The sequence below is a fragment of the Ammodytes marinus genome, assembly GCF_949987685.1.
Source record: "Ammodytes marinus genome assembly, chromosome: 17".
NCBI classification, from domain to species: domain Eukaryota; kingdom Metazoa; phylum Chordata; class Actinopteri; order Uranoscopiformes; family Ammodytidae; genus Ammodytes; species Ammodytes marinus.
The window spans coordinates 13,721,710-13,741,819 of NC_137221.1; the positions used below are offsets into that span (position 1 = coordinate 13,721,710).

The 20,110-nt window shown below is 41.8% G+C and overlaps 1 protein-coding gene across 2 annotated transcripts in view; it reads left to right on the forward strand.

Moving 5' to 3' along the window:
• Nucleotides 1-3,724: 3,724 nt before the first annotated feature.
• The window catches only part of fam91a1 (family with sequence similarity 91 member A1), a 29,374-nt gene continuing 12,988 nt past the window's right edge, over nt 3,725-20,110 (forward strand). For both annotated transcript variants that reach the window (XM_080044945.1, XM_080044946.1), the window contains exons 1-10: nt 3,725-4,000; nt 4,939-5,023; nt 5,696-5,847; nt 7,621-7,678; nt 8,832-8,899; nt 9,222-9,335; nt 9,942-10,032; nt 10,924-10,986; nt 19,601-19,707; nt 19,845-19,883. In XM_080044945.1, the coding sequence (XP_079901071.1) occupies nt 3,929-4,000; nt 4,939-5,023; nt 5,696-5,847; nt 7,621-7,678; nt 8,832-8,899; nt 9,222-9,335; nt 9,942-10,032; nt 10,924-10,986; nt 19,601-19,707; nt 19,845-19,883 (849 nt within the window). In that variant the 5' untranslated portion in view covers nt 3,725-3,928. The remainder of the gene's footprint in view (nt 4,001-4,938; nt 5,024-5,695; nt 5,848-7,620; nt 7,679-8,831; nt 8,900-9,221; nt 9,336-9,941; nt 10,033-10,923; nt 10,987-19,600; nt 19,708-19,844; nt 19,884-20,110) is intronic.

The window sequence follows — 20,110 nt, forward strand, 5'->3', positions numbered from 1 at the left end:
AGAATAAAAGGAGCATGACACATAGGAACCACGAGGCTATCCAGTAAGGCACTGTGGAGCTCGCCATGAGGCCACTGTGTACATTCCAACAACTAAGAATAGCATCCCGGGCCACTGTGACTCCAGCCCGGCCTCTCATGTGACACAGAGCTGTTTGGTACCCAGTTGTTGGCTTAGCAGCTCTGCCAGGGTCCAGTGGAGAGAGTGTTTACAATAGCCAGGGGAGGGAGAACCATCATGGCGGGGTCCTGACTCATATGGAGCCCACCCAGATGTTTTTTTTTTAAAATCAAAGTGTCCCTGGGCTGCTTGACCCTTGTAGTAGGCCTACAGGCATTTTGTGAGAAAATAGGGGTGGACCTTAAAAAAATGTTAGTAGGCTACTTAGTAGCCTACTAACAGGCCTATGTCTGTACGCCAAAATATTTTCATATTAATAGGCTATGTATGTTCATCAGTTCAAAAATGTATCAATTTGTGCCAGTTTAGCATTCACAAATATTTGTGTTTTCTTATATTGTTATAGTAGGCTATTTTACAAACATTTAAGCCTATGTCTTTGTTAGAAAACAAAATTAAAACTCATACAATGCTACAGAATGTTTATGCAACATAGGCCCAAATTATAAAGTCACAGCGATGTTTTCGGAGATTGGGCTTTCATTTTCGGAAAAACATTGGATTCACCCTTAACTACTGACCTTCACTGTTTCTGATGTTGTATGTGGTATCATTGTAATCCCTGACCATGAAAACATAGGGGTAGACATCACTAGTTATGTGTTATTATGTTTGGTTCAGGAGTTATGAGGAAAAATGCATAATTAGGCTATGGCGGAAAGTAAAATGGTCGCCACGGCAACCATGATTACATTTTGCAATGGCTAAATATCTGAAACTGCTCAGGGCCCCAAACTGCATAAGTGTACCAAGTTTCATGCTTTTCTGAAAAGGTTAACAATTTGGCACATATCCCCTCTACCATAAAACAGTACATAGGAAGCCGAAAATTGGCATAAAAGGTGTGGTTACGAAAACCCTTAAAAAATAACTTTCCACCACTTGGATTCCTTAAGACTTTTAGTAGGCCTAGGCCTATGTTATTTATTAGGCTACATATTCATGTAATATAATATAATGCCTGGACTATTGTCCATCTTCCTGTGCTGTTTAAAGGTGGACTCAGCGATTCTGGAGAATCGGTGAATATCTCCTCGCGATCCGCTACCTGTCCGTAGCCTACTGTGTGTGAACTGAACCTAGCGTGAATACACAGCCTAGGCTCTGTAAACTGGCATGTTGGGTGGGACCCTTTGTGTACATAGCCTTTGTGTACATAGCCTTTGTTTACATACAAGTTTACGGAGTCTAGGCTGTGTATCAACACAAGAGTTTTTGTCAGTTCACAACTTCACACACAATACGGACAGGTAGGACAAAATGTGATTTCGATAACAAACATTTTCCAGAATCACTGACTCCACCTTTAAGTCCTCCCCTCGTCATCCTCCTCCACCCTCATGTGTGTAACCCATGCAGGATGAAGGTAAATATAGAACAGCGCTGATGGGCCGGCTTGATCAGGGGAAACAGCTGTAAGAACTGGGCTCTGTCTGCCTCAAGCTCATGAGTATGCACAACCGGAAACAATTTGAGTCTGGGGAGGGAATGGTGGATTCCACCACAGTGACAACTACAATATGTTGAGTAAATCCAGAAAGTGAATACAGTGAATGACTAAAAAGTCAAAAAATATATTTACAAAATAGACAGTATCTCAACAGGATTTGATTTAATAAACATCTTAATATATGTAAACTCTTTAAAGTTTTTCTTAATTAAATTAATTGGTTTAGAGTTTTTTCTCTATATATTTTGAGTTTTTCTTCATTATAGAGCAGTAACATGCCCACTTCTCTTGCAAGAAAATTCTTGAAAGAAAGTCATTTCTATCGGCAACAACTTTGCCAAAAAGGCTGGGAAACCGTGACATGGGGGAAGCATTAAAGTGTCATTCCTTGATGAAAATTATAAATGAATCTGGACAGAATCTGTATTAATATTATATGAAGTCACTGATGGGCAACATTAAAAGAGAAATGAAATCCTTCTTTACTCTTCCTCATGGTTGGTATTCCTTTATCTCACAATGGTTCCTTATCTTCAGCCACTCTCTTACTCCTTGCAGCTCCTGAGGTAGTGAGATGAAATATTGTCATGTTTGCTCAGCAGCATATGGCAAGGAACTGGAGTTACATTTACACAGATCGAATGACATAGCTGCAAGAAAGTGAGCTGTCAGCAAGTCCGACATCATGACATGCAAGCATACACAGCTTTAGTGGACTCTGTAACACAGTGAAATCCTATACTGTGTCACCAGTCACCAAGTGGCGGCTTAATGCTCGTAGGTCATGCTGTTGTGCACAGACTCCTTCAAGGGTGAAGCGGAAAATTTGATGAAAACAAGTTTCCTACAAAATACAGGTTGAGGTGCAGGATGAAGGGTCATATTTTCCACTTTCATTTCATTTTACCGGCTCAATTTAGCGCATACAAATAAAAATAAAAGACAAACTTGACCTCAAACTAACTTTAAATGGTTTGAATAATAATTTACATATCTTCAAATTTCATATAAATGGGAAAATCCTCAATACAATATGTATTCATCATAGGTATTCATGCATACGGTGGGCGGTGGGAGCCATGACTAACAGTTAAAACATCAAAATGGACAGATTTAATCTAATCCTTTTGAAATCTAGTGTTTGGACTTTAATCATGACAGGTTTCTGCTTGTACAACGTATATTGCATTCCCAAAATGAATTTAGGTTTTACCAATTCACAACACAGAAACTTTATGCAGGTTAATATTATACCAGCACAGACAAACTGTACAGAGGGTCAAAGGATAAGTATTATATATTTTTATTTTTATCAACAAATCGAAACAATTTCCAAGATCCAAACGACGGAAAGACCAAAACTAACTAAAATGTATCTAATTATATTGCCTGTGTGTATCCACAGCTTGATATATCCTACTATTCCTGTGAGCATATATGCCTACCTCTGTTGTTGTCCTAAAAACTGGTTAACTGTAGGTTACTTTGAGTCAATCATCATCCCACATTATACTGACATGTATTAGTCAACCGCTGAAAATAGTCTGTAACAAATACACTATTTGGTGCTGTTTGATAGAAAGTACATTTATAAGGCCTACATTTCATAGTTTGAAAGAAAGAAAGAATAATACAGGCTTTTCATGTTCTCTTTCAGATTAACATTTTAAGGGTGAATGGGCTTGATGCTGAGGGGTGGACTAGCACGCTGCTAGTTTACAGCCTTTGCACAATTCTGATGACATTAAGAAAATAGCCATAAAACCTGTTGCTAGGGGCTTCATACTACTTGTTGTAGTTTTGGTCTGGCTTTGCGACACTACTAGGGGCTCATAAAGTCATTATGCCTTGGGGGCCTGCAGCAGAATAATTTGTCCACTGATATTTTTCTCAGTAGTATCTGAATGCCTGTGTAGGCCTATGTCTTCAGAATATGCACCCTTTTTAGAAGTTAAAAACACTATTTGACATGACATTAATTAGGTCTGATAATCCCATCCCCTTTCATTTGTCCCCTCGAGCTCGAGCCCCATTCACACACATCCACGGTCACGCCTCGACAGGAAGTGACGACTGTAGCCACGAGCGTGACGAACGGCTTGTTCGAAAATACAACAAGGAAGTGACCGCTTATTGTGAAGGAAAAATAATCACCAGGATTAAACATCTCTACGAAACGGGGGGCTCTCTTCGCACGGTTGTTGGGTGTCGGGAGGATAAAGTCGCCGTGGACTTGCCCGAGAGCCCGTTTCCTGTCGTATCGAGGGATTCTGCTTGTAGCCAGCTAGCTAGCTAGCGATGAACACGGACGTGGAATTTCACATCAGGCAGAATTATCCGTGGACCAAGCTCCCAGCTAATGTCAAACAGGTACCGTGTTTTATCGTTTCCTCGGGGGCTGGGGGAGAGGGGGAGCACCGCCGTGTCCCTGGGGGGTGAACCTGTCAATGTCACCGCAGTGCTCTCTGTCTTACGGGCAGCTGTCAAGGAGGCACCACTCGCTAACCCTCTCTGCAGCGGTTCCACCATTCAGTCCGAGCTATCATTCACCATCATTACATTACAGCCATTGAAGCTCGGCTCTCCTTCACTGTGCATCACATGACAATATTTTTTGATAGGTGGCGCCACATGATCTTTGCGCGTGCATGTACCCCTGCAGATATTGCATTCACACCTTTACGAACACTGTGTTATAGCCATGCAAAATATGTAAAAAGACGATAACTATTAATTGTCTGCATCAATCCCTCGTGCATGTGCCATTTTGCAAACATGTCGTGGTGTTTCCACATACTGGGGCTTTGCGCTGCTGTTTGAGCTGCCTGCCTCCCCTTGCATCCCTTTGCATCCTTCTCTGATTTTCTCCCAATCAGAGAAAAGTGTGCTTCTGCCCAGGTGCCCCAGACCTCCAGGCACCTTGTCTGTCAATTGGTTTGTGCTTATATAGTTTTACATTTTACACCAATCTTTCAAGATATTGATCTGATAATAGTGTTGTTGTCCCTTAGGCTTAGATGTATCTGTATTCCTCACTGTGTGTATTTAAGTTCCGGATGCCAGAGCCGTTATGGCACTAAAAACTGAATCAGTGGCCTGCTGTGTGTAAATGAATGTGGTGGTCTGTAAGCGAAAAACTGAATGTTTTAATGATACCGATTGAGTTGTTTTTGATCGATGCTGCATCTCTAGAAAAATGTAGTTTTAAGGCATGGACGATTAAAGCACACACAGTATCAAATGCCACCCTGGCAGGTTAATTCAGCCATAGTCCTCACCCGTATGCTGTTTTTTCCTTTCTTCTGCAGAGTTTGGGGAACTCTCAGCGTGAGTATGAGAAGCATGTGCTGCTGTACAGCATCCGAAACCAGCTGCGATTCCGCAATAACCTAGGTGAGCATGTTTGTTTGTTTACATATCCAGTTCCTCAGATACCTGGTAAGACACATCATGAGTTGTCAGTTTAAGTTGAAAAGACAAGCGCTAACAAATTGTTGTAATTTTTAGAATAGAGCATGTCCGACTCCGTACATTTGGACTGGACTGGCCAAACGCACGCTCAGTTTCCAGTTGAACAGGTGTATTTAGTCGAATGCACAATTCTTAAAAACACAATACTCTGCAATAAATTAACTTTCAAAAAGATGATAGGATATGTACATCTCATTATTTAGAGTCTGGCCAGACTGTATTATATTGTGTCACTGGAACCTGCAGAGATACTTCATTCTTCTCCTGCTACGCTTGAGAGTGAATGATATTGACAATTTACTTTAGCATACTTGTCTTGCCAATAACCTAAAGTGATGGTTTTACCAGTTAGGAAATACGTTGCTGAAAATAATGTGTGTAATAGTCTACAAATAGGTGTGTAATAAGAAACACTTTATCTAATCAATTGCATATCACTTCCTTTTGTGACCTTCTGGAGCTGGTTCAGGATCGATACTCCTCCTTTAAACTGGATTGATCTGACGGGAAGTGTTGCTGTATGAACACTCACCGCTGGCTTTGTGTGTGTTTGTGTTTGTGTGTGTGTTTGTGTGTGTGTGTTTTCTTGAGCAGTTCGCCATGTGAGGAAGGATGAGCGCAAGTATTATGAGGAGCTCCTGAAGTACAGCCGGGAACACCTGATGCTGTACCCCTACCATCTGTCTGACATCATGGTCAAAGGGCTGCGGGTCACTCCGTTCTCATATTACATAGGAATCATGGAGGTAAGCATTGCAGCGCTGCTTTTCAGAACAGAATAGGGCAGATGGGTAGCCGGGGAAATCCAGACCTGCCGCTGGCAAATGTAAATTTGCTCAGCTTACTGGTCTGGGCACAAACCATTGGAGCACATTAATTATGTCGGAAAATTCGGAGCTACCAATCAAATCGTAAACAACAAAGATGGATGCGGATACGTTGTTTAAAATGGCTTTTGATCCGACACTTAATAATTTGGAAGATGGCACTCAAATCTTTCATTAGTATGTTTTGCCGACCGACCACGGCAAAGGTTTAATTGACCAGTTAGCCCAGCTGTTCGCTAAACAAACTGGGGTGAATATGTCACCTTGTTCATTGCTCTGATTGGTCGTAGTGCTATCCAATTGCGTGTAGTGGTATTAGAAATGCATGCGTTGGTGCCGCCCCTTGAGTTGGGAAGGTCTATTGCTCATCGCCAGACCTTACATCGTTCTAGATGTGGGTCTGGATTTCCAGGCTAGCAGATGATGCGGGAAAAAAACATATAATTACATATTGATAAGCAGCTTCTAATACACCAGCACATTTATCTTTTTGCGGAAGGTCAGTACACCAGCCCCGCTTTCTTCTGAAACCCAAGACAATGCCATCAGTGATTTCACATTTTCATCTGTGCTGCCTTTCAGAACAATGCACCAGCTAAACACAAAGGCACAGAGCAGGAACAATATATGTGCGGTAGCAAAGAGTCGGTAATCGGTTTGAAAAAATTCTGTCTCTCTCAATTTAAACTGAACAATGTCTTCATCTCTGGCATCCCCACTGCAGAAAATGGCAGTTTGACACAAAGGAGAAAATCCAAGAAGCCATTATAATGGATGAAGGATCTGAGCTTTTCACAACACCCTTCCCTCATTTGTAACGTGTTCTTTGTTACTTGGATAATTGAGACCTATAATTGCTCAGTCGATGCATAGAGGAGAAACCGGTGTTCATCACTAGCTAGCATGAATGAGTCAGGCACTGGAAATTACATATTGTAACATGTCATGAAGTACCGGATGGGGCTGTAGTGATTGCATGAAATTATAAGATGTATTCAGTTCATCTTTATACAGACTATCATTGTGCAGGTTTAGGAGCGGCCATGGTGGTGTTGTATTTGCTATTTTGATAGACTTGGCGTCAGTCTGTCACTAGGTGTCAGTCGGTGTCTTTGTGAAGCCTTGTGTAATCGGCTCAGGGAGACGAAGAGGAGCGATCCAGACACACACACGCACGCACGCACGCACGCACGCACGCACGCACGCACGCACGCACGCACGCACGCACGCATGCACGCACGCACGCACGCACGCACGCACGCACACACACACACACACACACACACACACACACACACACAGAGAATTCTATGCGGTTTGCTCTGCCCTCAGTTTGGGCTTGGTCCATATTTGGCTATTATGCCCAATGTTCTTTTGTTATGACTTCACTATTTATCATGAATAAAGACGAACCATTTAGCTTTCAGCTCTCAGTAAAAAATAGGCTGCACCCATTTAAACAAAACTTTACAGAGCCTTGTGGCCACTGTTTTGCTGATGGCTATGTCGTATTCTGATAATCCATTTTAAGCATTTAATGGGAAGGGGGTAGTTAGAAATGAGCACGGCCTCTCATATCTGCTAATCCAGTTATTAATCAGAGGCAGGCGGGTGTAGAGAGGAGGAAAGGAAAAAATGAGTTTAGTTCTTCTTTTCACTGTCTCCTTTCTTTTTCTCTCTTTGCACCTCCAGGATATTATGAACAGCGAGAAGAGTTACGACTCCTTGCCCAACTTCACTGCTGCTGATTGTGAGTTTTTTTCTCATCTTCCTCCCTTCTCCCCCACCTATTTTAAGAGGCTTAAAACCTAAACCTTAAAATAAGGAATCTTCAAAGGTTACCTCAACTGACATTGCTGTAATATACATAGTGCGTATCAGTTCTTCAACACATCAATGAAACTAGAGCTAAAACAATTGATTTTCCGATTGAACACTTTTGATAAATTCTTAATATAATCTATTTTTTACAGGTGCATCTGTTTTTACCAGGTGTAGATTTGCTTCAATGTCATGTTGTTTAATTACCGTAGGCCATCTTTTGCGAAAAAACCAGATATATATTGTGTTGAATCTAAAAAGTTAAAGTGTAAGGGCAGTGGAAGCATTCTACGACTTTATGTTGCCAAGCGAAACGGGTTTAGGCGTTGGCCCGTGAGCGACTGAGTCCTGGCAGTACAGGAGCTTCATGCTGTGGAACCAGAAGGCTGCCAGCAGGCTGCCGTGCTCACAGGGGCCTCTCTCCTCTAATCTCCCTGGAGGAGCTTTGGAAGTGTGTCATGCAGAAGTGGGTGTATGGAGAGGCAGTGAGAGATATAGTGTGTGTGTTCGTTTGAAAGAGAGAGAGAGTTTATTTTTAAACGTGGGTGGCTGTTAGTGTGTTGTGTCTTTGTTTCCGTGAAACAGCATGATCCAGGCGTATGATTCTGCTGTGTTACAGGGCCTAATGCAAACATTCTTTACCGGTCCCTCTTTGCATTGGCAGCCGTCCCATTGTGTCGCTGTCCCTTCCAGACCTGTGCCGTATAGGCTAGAGGAGATGACACGGTGGGACTTTAGAGCCAAAATGGCATACATCTCCTTCAATACAGGCTATACAACTTAACTAGAGGTTAATTTAATTACAGATAAGAAAATCACGAACAAGCTCAATTTTATTATTTTCATACAGAAGAATGTACTCTCTTGTACTGTGAAGTTGGAAATATCCAGGAAAAAATAACTCTCAAACTTTGCTTCTTGCTGTAATTGTTTCTCTTTTTTTTGTATAAATTGTAAATTGCTGTAATTGAAAAATGCCACTGACAATCTGGCTGCCGCAAATTTGCTGCGAGTACGAGTGTACGGCAAGTGACTGGGGCATGATTGATTTTTACTTTGCTAATTTTCTCACGGCCCCCCAGGTCTGCGGCTGCTTGGCATCGGGAGAAACCAGTACATTGACCTGATGAACCAGTGCAGGTCTTCCAAGGTAAGACATGATTCTAGTTATCATTTATAGAACAACACCTCACACGTAAACTGCGTGTATTGATTCACTTTTGCACATAAAGTAGGAATACAGAATTTTGAATCCAGCTGTATCTTCACTGATTGGCATGGCAATACTCAATATGCATGTCTTCACTATAATAGCCATAAAAGAGAAGCACAATCAAGCTCACACCATACACAATATAATCTTATTTTGGCAAATATTATTCTCTTTACAATGGAACATCATAACTTAACGACCCTGTTTTTTAAGATTTTAATGACTCCATCTCATTTCACCCGCTTCCCCATTTTTTCAGAAATTCTTCCGCAGGAAGACGGCGCGAGATCTGCTACCGTCCAAACCAGCGGAAATCTCTGTTGAGCCGTGGTGGGTTGCGCACACAGGCTACATCACTGAGGATGATATCAGGGTGAGAAAAAGATATTCACGCCTTCTTCACATTTCAGTTTGATATGTCTGTAGATATGGGTTCAGATATTTTATTTTTAGGGATAGCAGGCAGCGATGTGTGGAATCATGCTGATGCGGTAACCAGCCTATGAAAGGGTGTTTGGTAAAAAAATGTTTTATACGTTTATATTTATACGTTAATACATTATTACATTGAGGGAGGTCCAGTTTGTTGTTTAAATCCTTTTTCCTTTCATGTTTGTTACATGTACCCATGATCTTCAAAATAAGTGAGAGATTGCCTTGTGTTGGTGGGATTTTATTTTTCAACCTGAGCTTCTTATTGAAATTCATACACATTACTCACCAAGCTACAATGGCTCATCCCGTAAGCCTTTGCACTGAATATGGAGAACTTACCTGACTAAAAATAAATACCTGCCAAGTTATTGTTCCCCTACCAGGAAAAATGTACTTGAAAACAGTCTAGGAATCCACATAGTTATAATATGCATACATAGTCATCCTCCCAGAGACTGCACTAACACTGTTTTGAGAAATCCAGGGGCACAAATCACAAATTGGAAAGTATGCTCTAATGTGTGTTTGATGTGTGTCATTACAGATCTGTTCTACAGCAGAGAAGAAATCCATTGATAAGATGATTGATTCTGGTCCTCAACTGGCTGGATCAATGGAGTACAACGTGGTCTTAAGTGAGTATCTGTCACATGTTATGTTCCCATCAAAAACATCTATCTGCTTATTACGTCGAAATCAAAATGAAATTATTGATTACGTCCATGCCTCGCTTTCTAACTTTCCTGATAATAAGAACTTTTATTCTTTTCATGAATAAAATAAATCTGACAATATTTTGAGCAATATTCAAATGTGGCCAAATTTTTTATTTATTTATGGGAGTGGTAACATAGCACAATATTGTATTAGGTGGCCATTCCTCAACAGTGCCTTTTATATTCCATTAGATACCATAACCACACCCAGACTCAGTTTAAGATTTTGCACAAAGCATTTCAGTGGATTGTTTAATTTTACTCCTTTATTTTAATCTGATCCACTCCAGTCTCCTCTTACATCCTGTTTTCGAATGCAGTTAAGGAAACGCGTTGCATCCTCAATCCTTGTGCAACATCACTTTGATGATTCAGCTTTAAATATGGCTATCAAGGGGGCAAAAGTCTGTGCACACGCAGGCTGATTCTTGTGTTACAGTTGAAGGTCTTTCATCTGCGTTCTGGTGTGAATTCCAAAGATAAGGCTCAGGGACTGAGGTTGTGTCTATACAGTTTAAATGTTAATTAGAGAACAGTGTGACGGTAAGGAACCTCTGCCGCTGGAGTGCCAGTGACTGAGTGGTAACAAATACAATCGCATACAGGAGACGAATGGCAATTAGAATATAAGTATAAGTATATAAGTAAATATATAATATAAGCTATATAACACAATTCAGTTCTATTCATTAAAGTTCAATAACCAGATTGTTTATATTGCAAGATTTGTTTTCACTAAACATAGCACAATGTTAAAAGATGTGTCCATAATGCCCACAGTATTATAATGTGTTTGTTTTTGTACTCTAGGCTTGTACAACCGGGGCTACATCTACTTGGATGTTCCCATATCTGATGACAGCTGCATCGCAGGTACATAAATTTGTGTGTGTGTGCGCGTGTGTGCGTGCGTGCGTGTTTTTAAAGATCCTGCTATTAACCACCCCTGGGTGGTGTTGGGAATTCATAAGGGGTAGATTTGGTCAAAGTCAAGAATATTATTAATTTCGTGGAAATTATAATATTAAGAAAAATTGTTAATTAATGATCAATTTAATTAGTCCAGCTAATCAAATTACTTATTAATACCTACGGAGCACCACCCTTTGAAAAAGGGAACTTTGAATCAAATCAGAAAACAGTCTCATAATGTTAAAGGGATTTATCTTGAAAATGTCAAAGTTGGTTACAATGTACATTTAAGATAATGAAGGAGTGAATATTCGAGCATAAACCTTATTTACCAGCCATTAGTGAAATACAAGACACAAATATCACAGACACTGCTTCTTAAAATCAAAATGTAAGGGTTTATTTACTTAGGCAAGTTGATTAAAACGATACACATAAGTCAATAACCATGAACTAATCTAATTTAAGAAAGCAGACATAGCACAAGCAATAATAAGAACAGTTTAGATTATAAAGCCATGTATTTCTATCTATGTGTGGGTGAGTGCACACGTGTAGTGTGTGTGTGTGTGTGTGTGTATGTGTGTGTGTGTGTGTGTGTGTGTGTGTGTGGTGTGTGTGTGTGTGTGTGACAGAGGAACGTCACTCTAGGAATTAGATGAATGCAGATGGCAGACGCGAGACCTTGATGTCACGCGAGAGTTTGAATTGGCTTTTAAGCCACGGGTAGATCAATTGCTAATAGCAATGTGTACAACTTCTAAAAGTTGAATATTCTACCTTTAATCAGTAGGGGAAGTAGCATGCAAAGCATGTATGTAACCTACTGCTTCAATCAAACACATAAGAATTATAAAGGATGATGCTGGGAGACTTTGGGTTTGTCTTCACGCAATCTTAACTTTAAAATTACAGAAACTCAACACTCATGTATTCATGAAGAATACTTGAGGGGGAAATCACGAGTGTCAGTGTGTGTGTGTGATGTACGTAGTTAGAAATGAGAAGGAGAGGAAACAAAAGACAGTAGCCGCAGCTCCAGCGCGTAGTGAACTGTTTCCTCCAATCACACAGTGGCTGCAAATGCGCATTTGCGTATACTGAGTTGAATTGATGAAGAGGAAATAATTCACTGGCTTTAAGAGTGACAGCAACAACACATCAATACATTCCCGGTTAACGGGAGAAAAACACTGTGAGCGAAAAACACTTATGTAAAACATAAGTCAGTCAGAATTACTTTAAATCAGGAAATAATGAAATAGTGAGCTCGTCAGCTCTTACGTTTACTTCAAGTTAATGAACAACATAAAATAACTATCTTAGCCCAGACAATAGCCTCACGTGAATCGCTTGGTCCAGCGATGATTGGTTGAAGGCAGCTGGAGGAGATAGGAGGAGAAAAAGGCCGCTTGCCGGGCCTTGTGCGCTGATGGAGCACGTCTTGTGGAAGACAGGGGTGTGGAACCAGCTCAGCTGATAAGGGCAGCGTGCCACACGATGCCAAGGCAGGAAAGCAGGGGATCAGCAGCTCTTCTTGGCAATAGCGGGCTGTCTGCGGTCCGATGGGCAGCGTAGGAACGTAGGCAAGGAGGAGAGAGGGGAGCGGGAACCTCGGCTCGCCTTGGGAGGAGAGGAAGCGGAGAACTCCCTCTGCGTCGGGCCTTGCTCTCTGCTGGCGCTGCGTCTGGGGGGCAGTGTAGTGGCGGCCCAGATGATAAGTGGTAGGCGGCTTCACTTCTCGGCGGGTCCGCTGGCTGGCTCTGGTCCGTGGAACGGGCAGTGCAGGCGTCTTGATGAAGGGATCCTGCGTCTTCGCTCACGCTTTACGCGTGTGGGGTAGTTCTGTTTTGAGGAGAGGCTGAGGTGGCTGCTTCAGCTCTGCGAAGAGGTTTTCTGTAGGAAAACTCTCTCGAATCCGGGAAAACAGAAGAAGATGTTCCAAGCAGTCCATCAATTCGTCCAGCGAGTATAAAGACTGGGGCTTGGAGTTGCTTAATCCTAGGCCTCAGGTTTAAGCATTTCGTACCTTCTATCACGGCTGGAAGCCGGAGGCGAATGGCAAAGATGAGAGGATTGCATCCTGTATTAAAACAGTCCAAATGCATTCTCATCCAATCAGAAGTTAGTTTGTCTAATCAGCAAGCAGTGTTTACATTCAAACCAGCCAATAAGATGCTTTTCCTTCCTTAGGAAAAGACAGCTTTGAAGCTTGTGTCTCACAGTTGAGATAAGGTAGACACAGCAGGGTGCCTGGTTTCAACTTATAGTCACTTCAAACAGAGTTTCATCCTGTCCCAAAGGTCTGGTTGGATTAACCAACCTCCTAGAATGGACTATCCCATCTTAAATTAGTTTATGACCTCCACAGGGGTCTGGGATGGTTGACTCTACAGAGAAACTTATGTAAACATGCGTTAGACTTTAGTCTCTTGGAATGCACTGTGGCATCAGTCTTAACCCATTACAACATTTCAAATGAGACACTCTGTGTAGGCACAACAGTCCCCCTGTTGTCCTGAAGGGCGCGTTGTCGGATGCAGTCTTCATGACAACCATAGGGCCGAACAGTTCATGCTGTAAAAGTCCAGAGCGACAGGTTAAAAAGTTCAGATTTCAACAGGTTCTAAAAGTTCAAAGGCATTGTGTCTGGGCAGACAGTAAGGCTTCTTTGTCTGGGCTGACTGTAATTAGCTGGCTAGTTACATTCATCAAACACAATTACTGCTTAAACCGTTTGTTGATTCTGACTTAAACCTTAAAATCATACATTTGAAATACAAAAGAAAAGGGAAAAGGAAAGAGACAGGAAACACTCTAACCGAAAGAAGAGAAGGGTGGATAGAGGTTATTAGCTTGCTTTAATTAGGATTAAAGCTAGCCAATAAAGTGTGCATCACTGTGGTGATGAGTGGTGGTGTTTTAGTGTGAATGTGTGTTTTCCCTTTCTAAAACTAAACATTCAATAACACTTGAGTCTATAAGACTACTCTGCCTTTCTACAGTCGATAGGTTGTAGATGAGACCCACTTCATAGGGTTCAGAGATTTAGAAATTGCACTTTAGCATTGCCAAGACTAAATGTCAACTGTACCTGAGAAGTTGCACAAAGTGTTTACAGCAGGCTATAGGATTTTGTGAGAAGACCAAGTGAGACTGGGTAGGCTGGAATTATTTCACAGCTCTGGTGGTTACTTGAGTAAAGCTAACCTCTCTGATAAGGTCACGCATTAAATCCTGAACTACTGACACATCAGTCAATCTTCCCTTACTACTGAACTGAGTCAGTAAAGCATGCAAGGTGTATTCCTGTAATACTACTGAACTGCGTACTCCCTATCTTCGAGTGGAGGCTGCGCCCCCTTCTCCTGGAAGTGAGAAAGGTTGGTACACTGGTGACTGTAGAAGTGTTATGTATTGGGCTGCCTCGTAGGCAATCACAATACATAAGTGTCCAGACTGATAGGAAAGTTGGAATAGCAGAATCACCGTTTGAAAGGTGATGTTCAGGTTGCAGATTTCAGTCTGCCGTGGTTTGCAGAGGGATAGCGATGTTCTGGCAGCCTTTGTGAAGGTGCTGGGGCACATCAAGCTCTTCCCTGGCCAAGGGTCAATGGGGTTGAGGGTGGTTACACCCCCTCCTACCATTGCTGGTTTGAATCTGCAACAAGCGTTTCCATGGTGCACAAGGTCAACCAGGAAAACAAGAAAGGAAGCAGAAGGTAGGTGGTGGGATTTACAGAGGGCTCTGTGGGCCCCCCTCCCCAGGCTACCAAGGTTACCTTAGTGGTAAAAGGATGAGACAACCGTTCTAGTCATGACGAGTCAGTATATGAATCTGCTTTATTAGGGTCAAAGTGTTTTGTGACACCTACAAGTGATTCTAACTGACGTTGCCTCAGATCTGGTTCTTCAAAGTAGACATGGGCCCATGTCCGCTTGAAGTAACTCAGGTTACCATGGCAATGAGTGTCATTTCTTATCTGTTACAGTGAAGAAAAAGACAAGTCCAAGTGTTGCGAGATATAAGACGTGTACTGCTCGCAGTTTAAAGTGGCCTTCAAGCCATTTGAGCCACTTGGGGCTCAAAGTGTACACCCCCTGAAGGGGTGAAGAAGATGACACGTCAAAAGGAAAAGCAGAGTCCAGGCAGCTAGAAAAGGGTGCACTGCCCAAGGTTTGGTCACATGAATAAGCAGGAATTACTTGCTGGCTAGGAAGGGTGCACTCTGGGAGGCACCTAGCTAAAAAGACAGATCTTTAATCTCAAACAGATCAGCTGAGCTCTCTCCAAGCGGGGCTCTATTAAGCATACCTGGTAAAGCATCAGTTTAAGATAAGAGGTTCTGAGTTCACAACCCTGCTCAATCTCAACCAGATCAGCTGAGCTCTCTTCAGAAAGGGGGGGTGAGAGTGCTCGGGGGAGGATCTGGTGCATGAGAGGAGGCGGTGTGGTGTGAATTTACAGCAAGTATGTCTGTGACTGGTTAAACCTGACGTTGGGCATGTTCTTCATGTAAATGGGAGAGCACCAGGGCTTCTGTTTACAGACTGGCACTGCTTTGCTGCACAGCCTGAATAATGTTAGTTAGCTGCTGGTGGAGGAGAAGAATTCAACCAAGCACATCCCAGGCAGAGCTTGGTCTCTGCCTAGACGTGCTGGTTAACATTGGCCACTAGCTCTTCTAGTTTCTCCTCACAAGTACTAGCGTCATAGCTATTTAGGTGGCAAAATCCCTCAGAATAGAGGGGGATGAGACCAGCGACCACCCCCTGACGGGCTGTGTCGACTGACTCAATGGGAGCTTCCACTCCAAGCTCACATAGGTTATGGCTACTGATTTTGCTGGCCTAGCAGAGCAGCCCCTAGTGACTTATCACTTAACATGATGCAATCTGTCAAATTGAAAGGAAGAGCAGGTGAAAATTCAACCTGTAATGTGACCGTGGTCCTTATCACCCGAGGTGATAGAGCAGTTCAATAAAATTTGACCGGATTCACAGGTGACCGGTTCACCATGTGATATAGCACTTAGCTCTTGCTACTTAATAAATGGCGAATCTGTTAAAACACTGACTATATTGCGCAGGCTTTCCCATGCGGCTTACAAGCTCAGATGCACACAACAGGCATTCGACAGGTGACTAGCTTCACCTTGTGAGAATAGCGTTTAGCTCTTACTACTAAAAGTGGTGCATCTGTTTAAAAACTGACACAAATTGCACAGGACTTCACCCTGTGGCTTACAAGCTCAAATGTCAAACTACTCCTTTATACATACAGCTAATCCTTGTCAGGGTGGATAGTGAAGTATACTTGGTGAGTAGTTCTGTGTTTTGAAAGCAGTCTCAGTTCAATCAATCTCAAATAATCCCTGCTAACTACTAGCATCCACTGAGGCAATTCTCAAACTACAACTGTATATATGCTTGGCAGAATTTTTTTTTTAAATTTAAATTAAATTAAATTTGGAAAAACATTTAAATAATTATTTTCCCCAATTAATTAAATGTTATCTATTGGAGAACAAAAATTAGATTTGGACAAAAATAAATATACTCCTTTTCAAATCAATTTACCTTAATAGATCTGGAAATTTAAAACAAAATTAACTTTGAAAAAAAAAACATTAAAATATTTTTCATTTCAAATCAATTGAATTCAATGAATCTAGAAAAGTTGAAAAACTGAATTTGGAATGAATACAATTATTCTACTTCAAATCAACTCTATTGCATAACTCCAAACCTAAAAACGAATGTAATTTGGAAAAAATAAAATCAATACATTTCTCAAAATGATTCAATTATTTTTGATCAGGATTATTGTGCATTAATATCACACTAATGCTGGTATCTGAAGGCCTCACACGGGGCACCAAATGTTGGGAATTCATAAGGGGTAGATTTGGTCAAAGTCAAGAATATTATTAATTTCGTGGAAATTATAATATTAAGAAAAATTGTTAATTAATGATCAATTTAATTAGTCCAGCTAATCAAATTACTTATTAATACCTACGGAGCACCACCCTTTGAAAAAGGGAACTTTGAATCAAATCAGAAAACAGTCTCATAATGTTAAAGGGATTTATCTTGAAAATGTCAAAGTTGGTTACAATGTACATTTAAGATAATGAAGGAGTGAATATTCGAGCATAAACCTTATTTACCAGCCATTAGTGAAATACAAGACACAAATATCACAGACACTGCTTCTTAAAATCAAAATGTAAGGGTTTATTTACTTAGGCAAGTTGATTAAAACGATACACATAAGTCAATAACCATGAACTAATCTAATTTAAGAAAGCAGACATAGCACAAGCAATAATAAGAACAGTTTAGATTATAAAGCCATGTATTTCTATCTATGTGTGGGTGAGTGCACACGTGTAGTGTGTGTGTGTGTGTGTGTGTGTGTGTGTGTATGTGTGTGTGTGTGTGTGTGTGTGTGTGTGTGTGTGGTGTGTGTGTGTGTGTGTGACAGAGGAACGTCACTCTAGGAATTAGATGAATTCAGATGGCAGACGCGAGACCTTGATGTCACGTGAGAGTTTGAAGTGGCTTTTAAGCCACGGGTAGATCAATTGCTAATAGCAATGTGTACAACTTCTAAAAGTTGAATATTCTACCTTTAATCAGTAGGGGAAGTAGCATGCAAAGCATGTATGTAACCTACTGCTTCAATCAAACACATAAGAATTATAAAGGATGATGCTGGGAGACTTTGGGTTTGTCTTCACGCAATCTTAACTTTAAAATTACAGAAACTCAACACTCATGTATTCATGAAGAATACTTGAGGGGGAAATCACGAGTGTCAGTGTGTGTGTGTGATGTACGTAGTTAGAAATGAGAAGGAGAGGAAACAAAAGACAGTAGCCGCAGCTCCAGCGCGTAGTGAACTGTTTCCTCCAATCACACAGTGGCTGCAAATGCGCATTTGCGTATACTGAGTTGAATTGATGAAGAGGAAATAATTCACTGGCTTTAAGAGTGACAGCAACAACACATCAATACATTCCCGGTTAACGGGAGAAAAACACTGTGAGCGAAAAACACTTATGTAAAACATAAGTCAGTCAGAATTACTTTAAATCAGGAAATAATGAAATAGTGAGCTCGTCAGCTCTTACGTTTACTTCAAGTTAATGAACAACATAAAATAACTATCTTAGCCCAGACAATAGCCTCACGTGAATCGCTTGGTCCAGCGATGATTGGTTGAAGGCAGCTGGAGGAGATAGGAGGAGAAAAAGGCCGCTTGCCGGGCCTTGTGCGCTGATGGAGCGCGTCTTGTGGAAGACAGGGGTGTGGAACCAGCTCAGCTGATAAGGGCAGCGTGCCACACGATGCCAAGGCAGGAAAGCAGGGGATCAGCAGCTCTTCTTGGCAATAGCGGGCTGTCTGCGGTCCGATGGGCAGCGTAGGAACGTAGGCAAGGAGGAGAGAGGGGAGCGGGAACCTCGGCTCGCCTTGGGAGGAGAGGAAGCGGAGAACTCCCTCTGCGTCGGGCCTTGCTCTCTGCTGGCGCTGCGTCTGGGGGGCAGTGTAGTGGCGGCCCAGATGATAAGTGGTAGGCGGCTTCACTTCTCGGCGGGTCCGCTGGCTGGCTCTGGTCCGTGGAACGGGCAATGCAGGCGTCTTGATGAAGGGATCCTGCGTCTTCGCTCACGCTTTACGCGTGTGGGGTAGTTCTGTTTTGAGGAGAGGCTGAGGTGGCTGCTTCAGCTCTGCGAAGAGGTTTTCTGTAGGAAAACTCTCTCGAATCCGGGAAAACAGAAGAAGATGTTCCAAGCAGTCCATCAATTCGTCCAGCGAGTATAAAGACTGGGGCTTGGAGTTGCTTAATCCTAGGCCTCAGGTTTAAGCATTTCGTACCTTCTATCACGGCTGGAAGCCGGAGGCGAATGGCAAAGATGAGAGGATTGCATCCTGTATTAAAACAGTCCAAATGCATTCTCATCCAATCAGAAGTTAGTTTGTCTAATCAGCAAGCAGTGTTTACATTCAAACCAGCCAATAAGATGCTTTTCCTTCCTTAGGAAAAGACAGCTTTGAAGCTTGTGTCTCACAGTTGAGATAAGGTAGACACAGCAGGGTGCCTGGTTTCAACTTATAGTCACTTCAAACAGAGTTTCATCCTGTCCCAAAGGTCTGGTTGGATTAACCAACCTCCTAGAATGGACTATCCCATCTTAAATTAGTTTATGACCTCCACAGGGGTCTGGGATGGTTGACTCTACAGAGAAACTTATGTAAACATGCGTTAGACTTTAGTCTCTTGGAATGCACTGTGGCATCAGTCTTAACCCATTACAACATTTCAAATGAGACACTCTGTGTAGGCACAACAGTGGTTACCTTGACTTAACAATGCACATACCTAAATTACAACTGTGGCGACATAAGCAAGCATTATGGGTAATAGACTTGCACCGATCTGAAATGATGCCTAATGGTGTTCTTACACATAGAGACATTATTTTAAAAAGTGAAAAACACAACAATGTGAAAGATAATGTCCTTAGATGCGTTTGCACATCTGCTACACTCTGTTTGTGTCTTTCAGTGCCCCCTCTGGAAGGCTTCGTCATGAACAGGGTCCAGGGTGATTACTTTGAAACGCTCCTCTACAAAATCTTTGTGTCCATTGATGAGCAGACAAACGTAGCGGAGGTAGGCTTAAGACATATGTTATATTGTGCTCCTTAAATGTAATATGACTGTGGTGCGTGTGATCAACTTTTCAACCGAGTCCTACTTTCTTTTCTCTCTCTCTCTCTCTCTCTCTCTCTCTCGCTCTCTCCTCACAGCTGGCAAACGTGTTGGAGATCGACTTGGGCTTAGTGAAGGTTGGTATCCACTTGCTACAGAATGTGAGATTTAAAAAAAAAATGCTATGTATAGAGCCAAGCAAGGTTTTTCACAAGAGGAGAGAAAAATGGTAGATGTGGGAAATTCTTGCAATTTCAAAATCTTGCAATTTCAAAATCGACACTGACAACACAAGAAGGTAGTTTTAGTTTTTTTCCTCTCTTTTGAGACATTCCTTTCGCCTCACTTTATACTTGGAAATTCA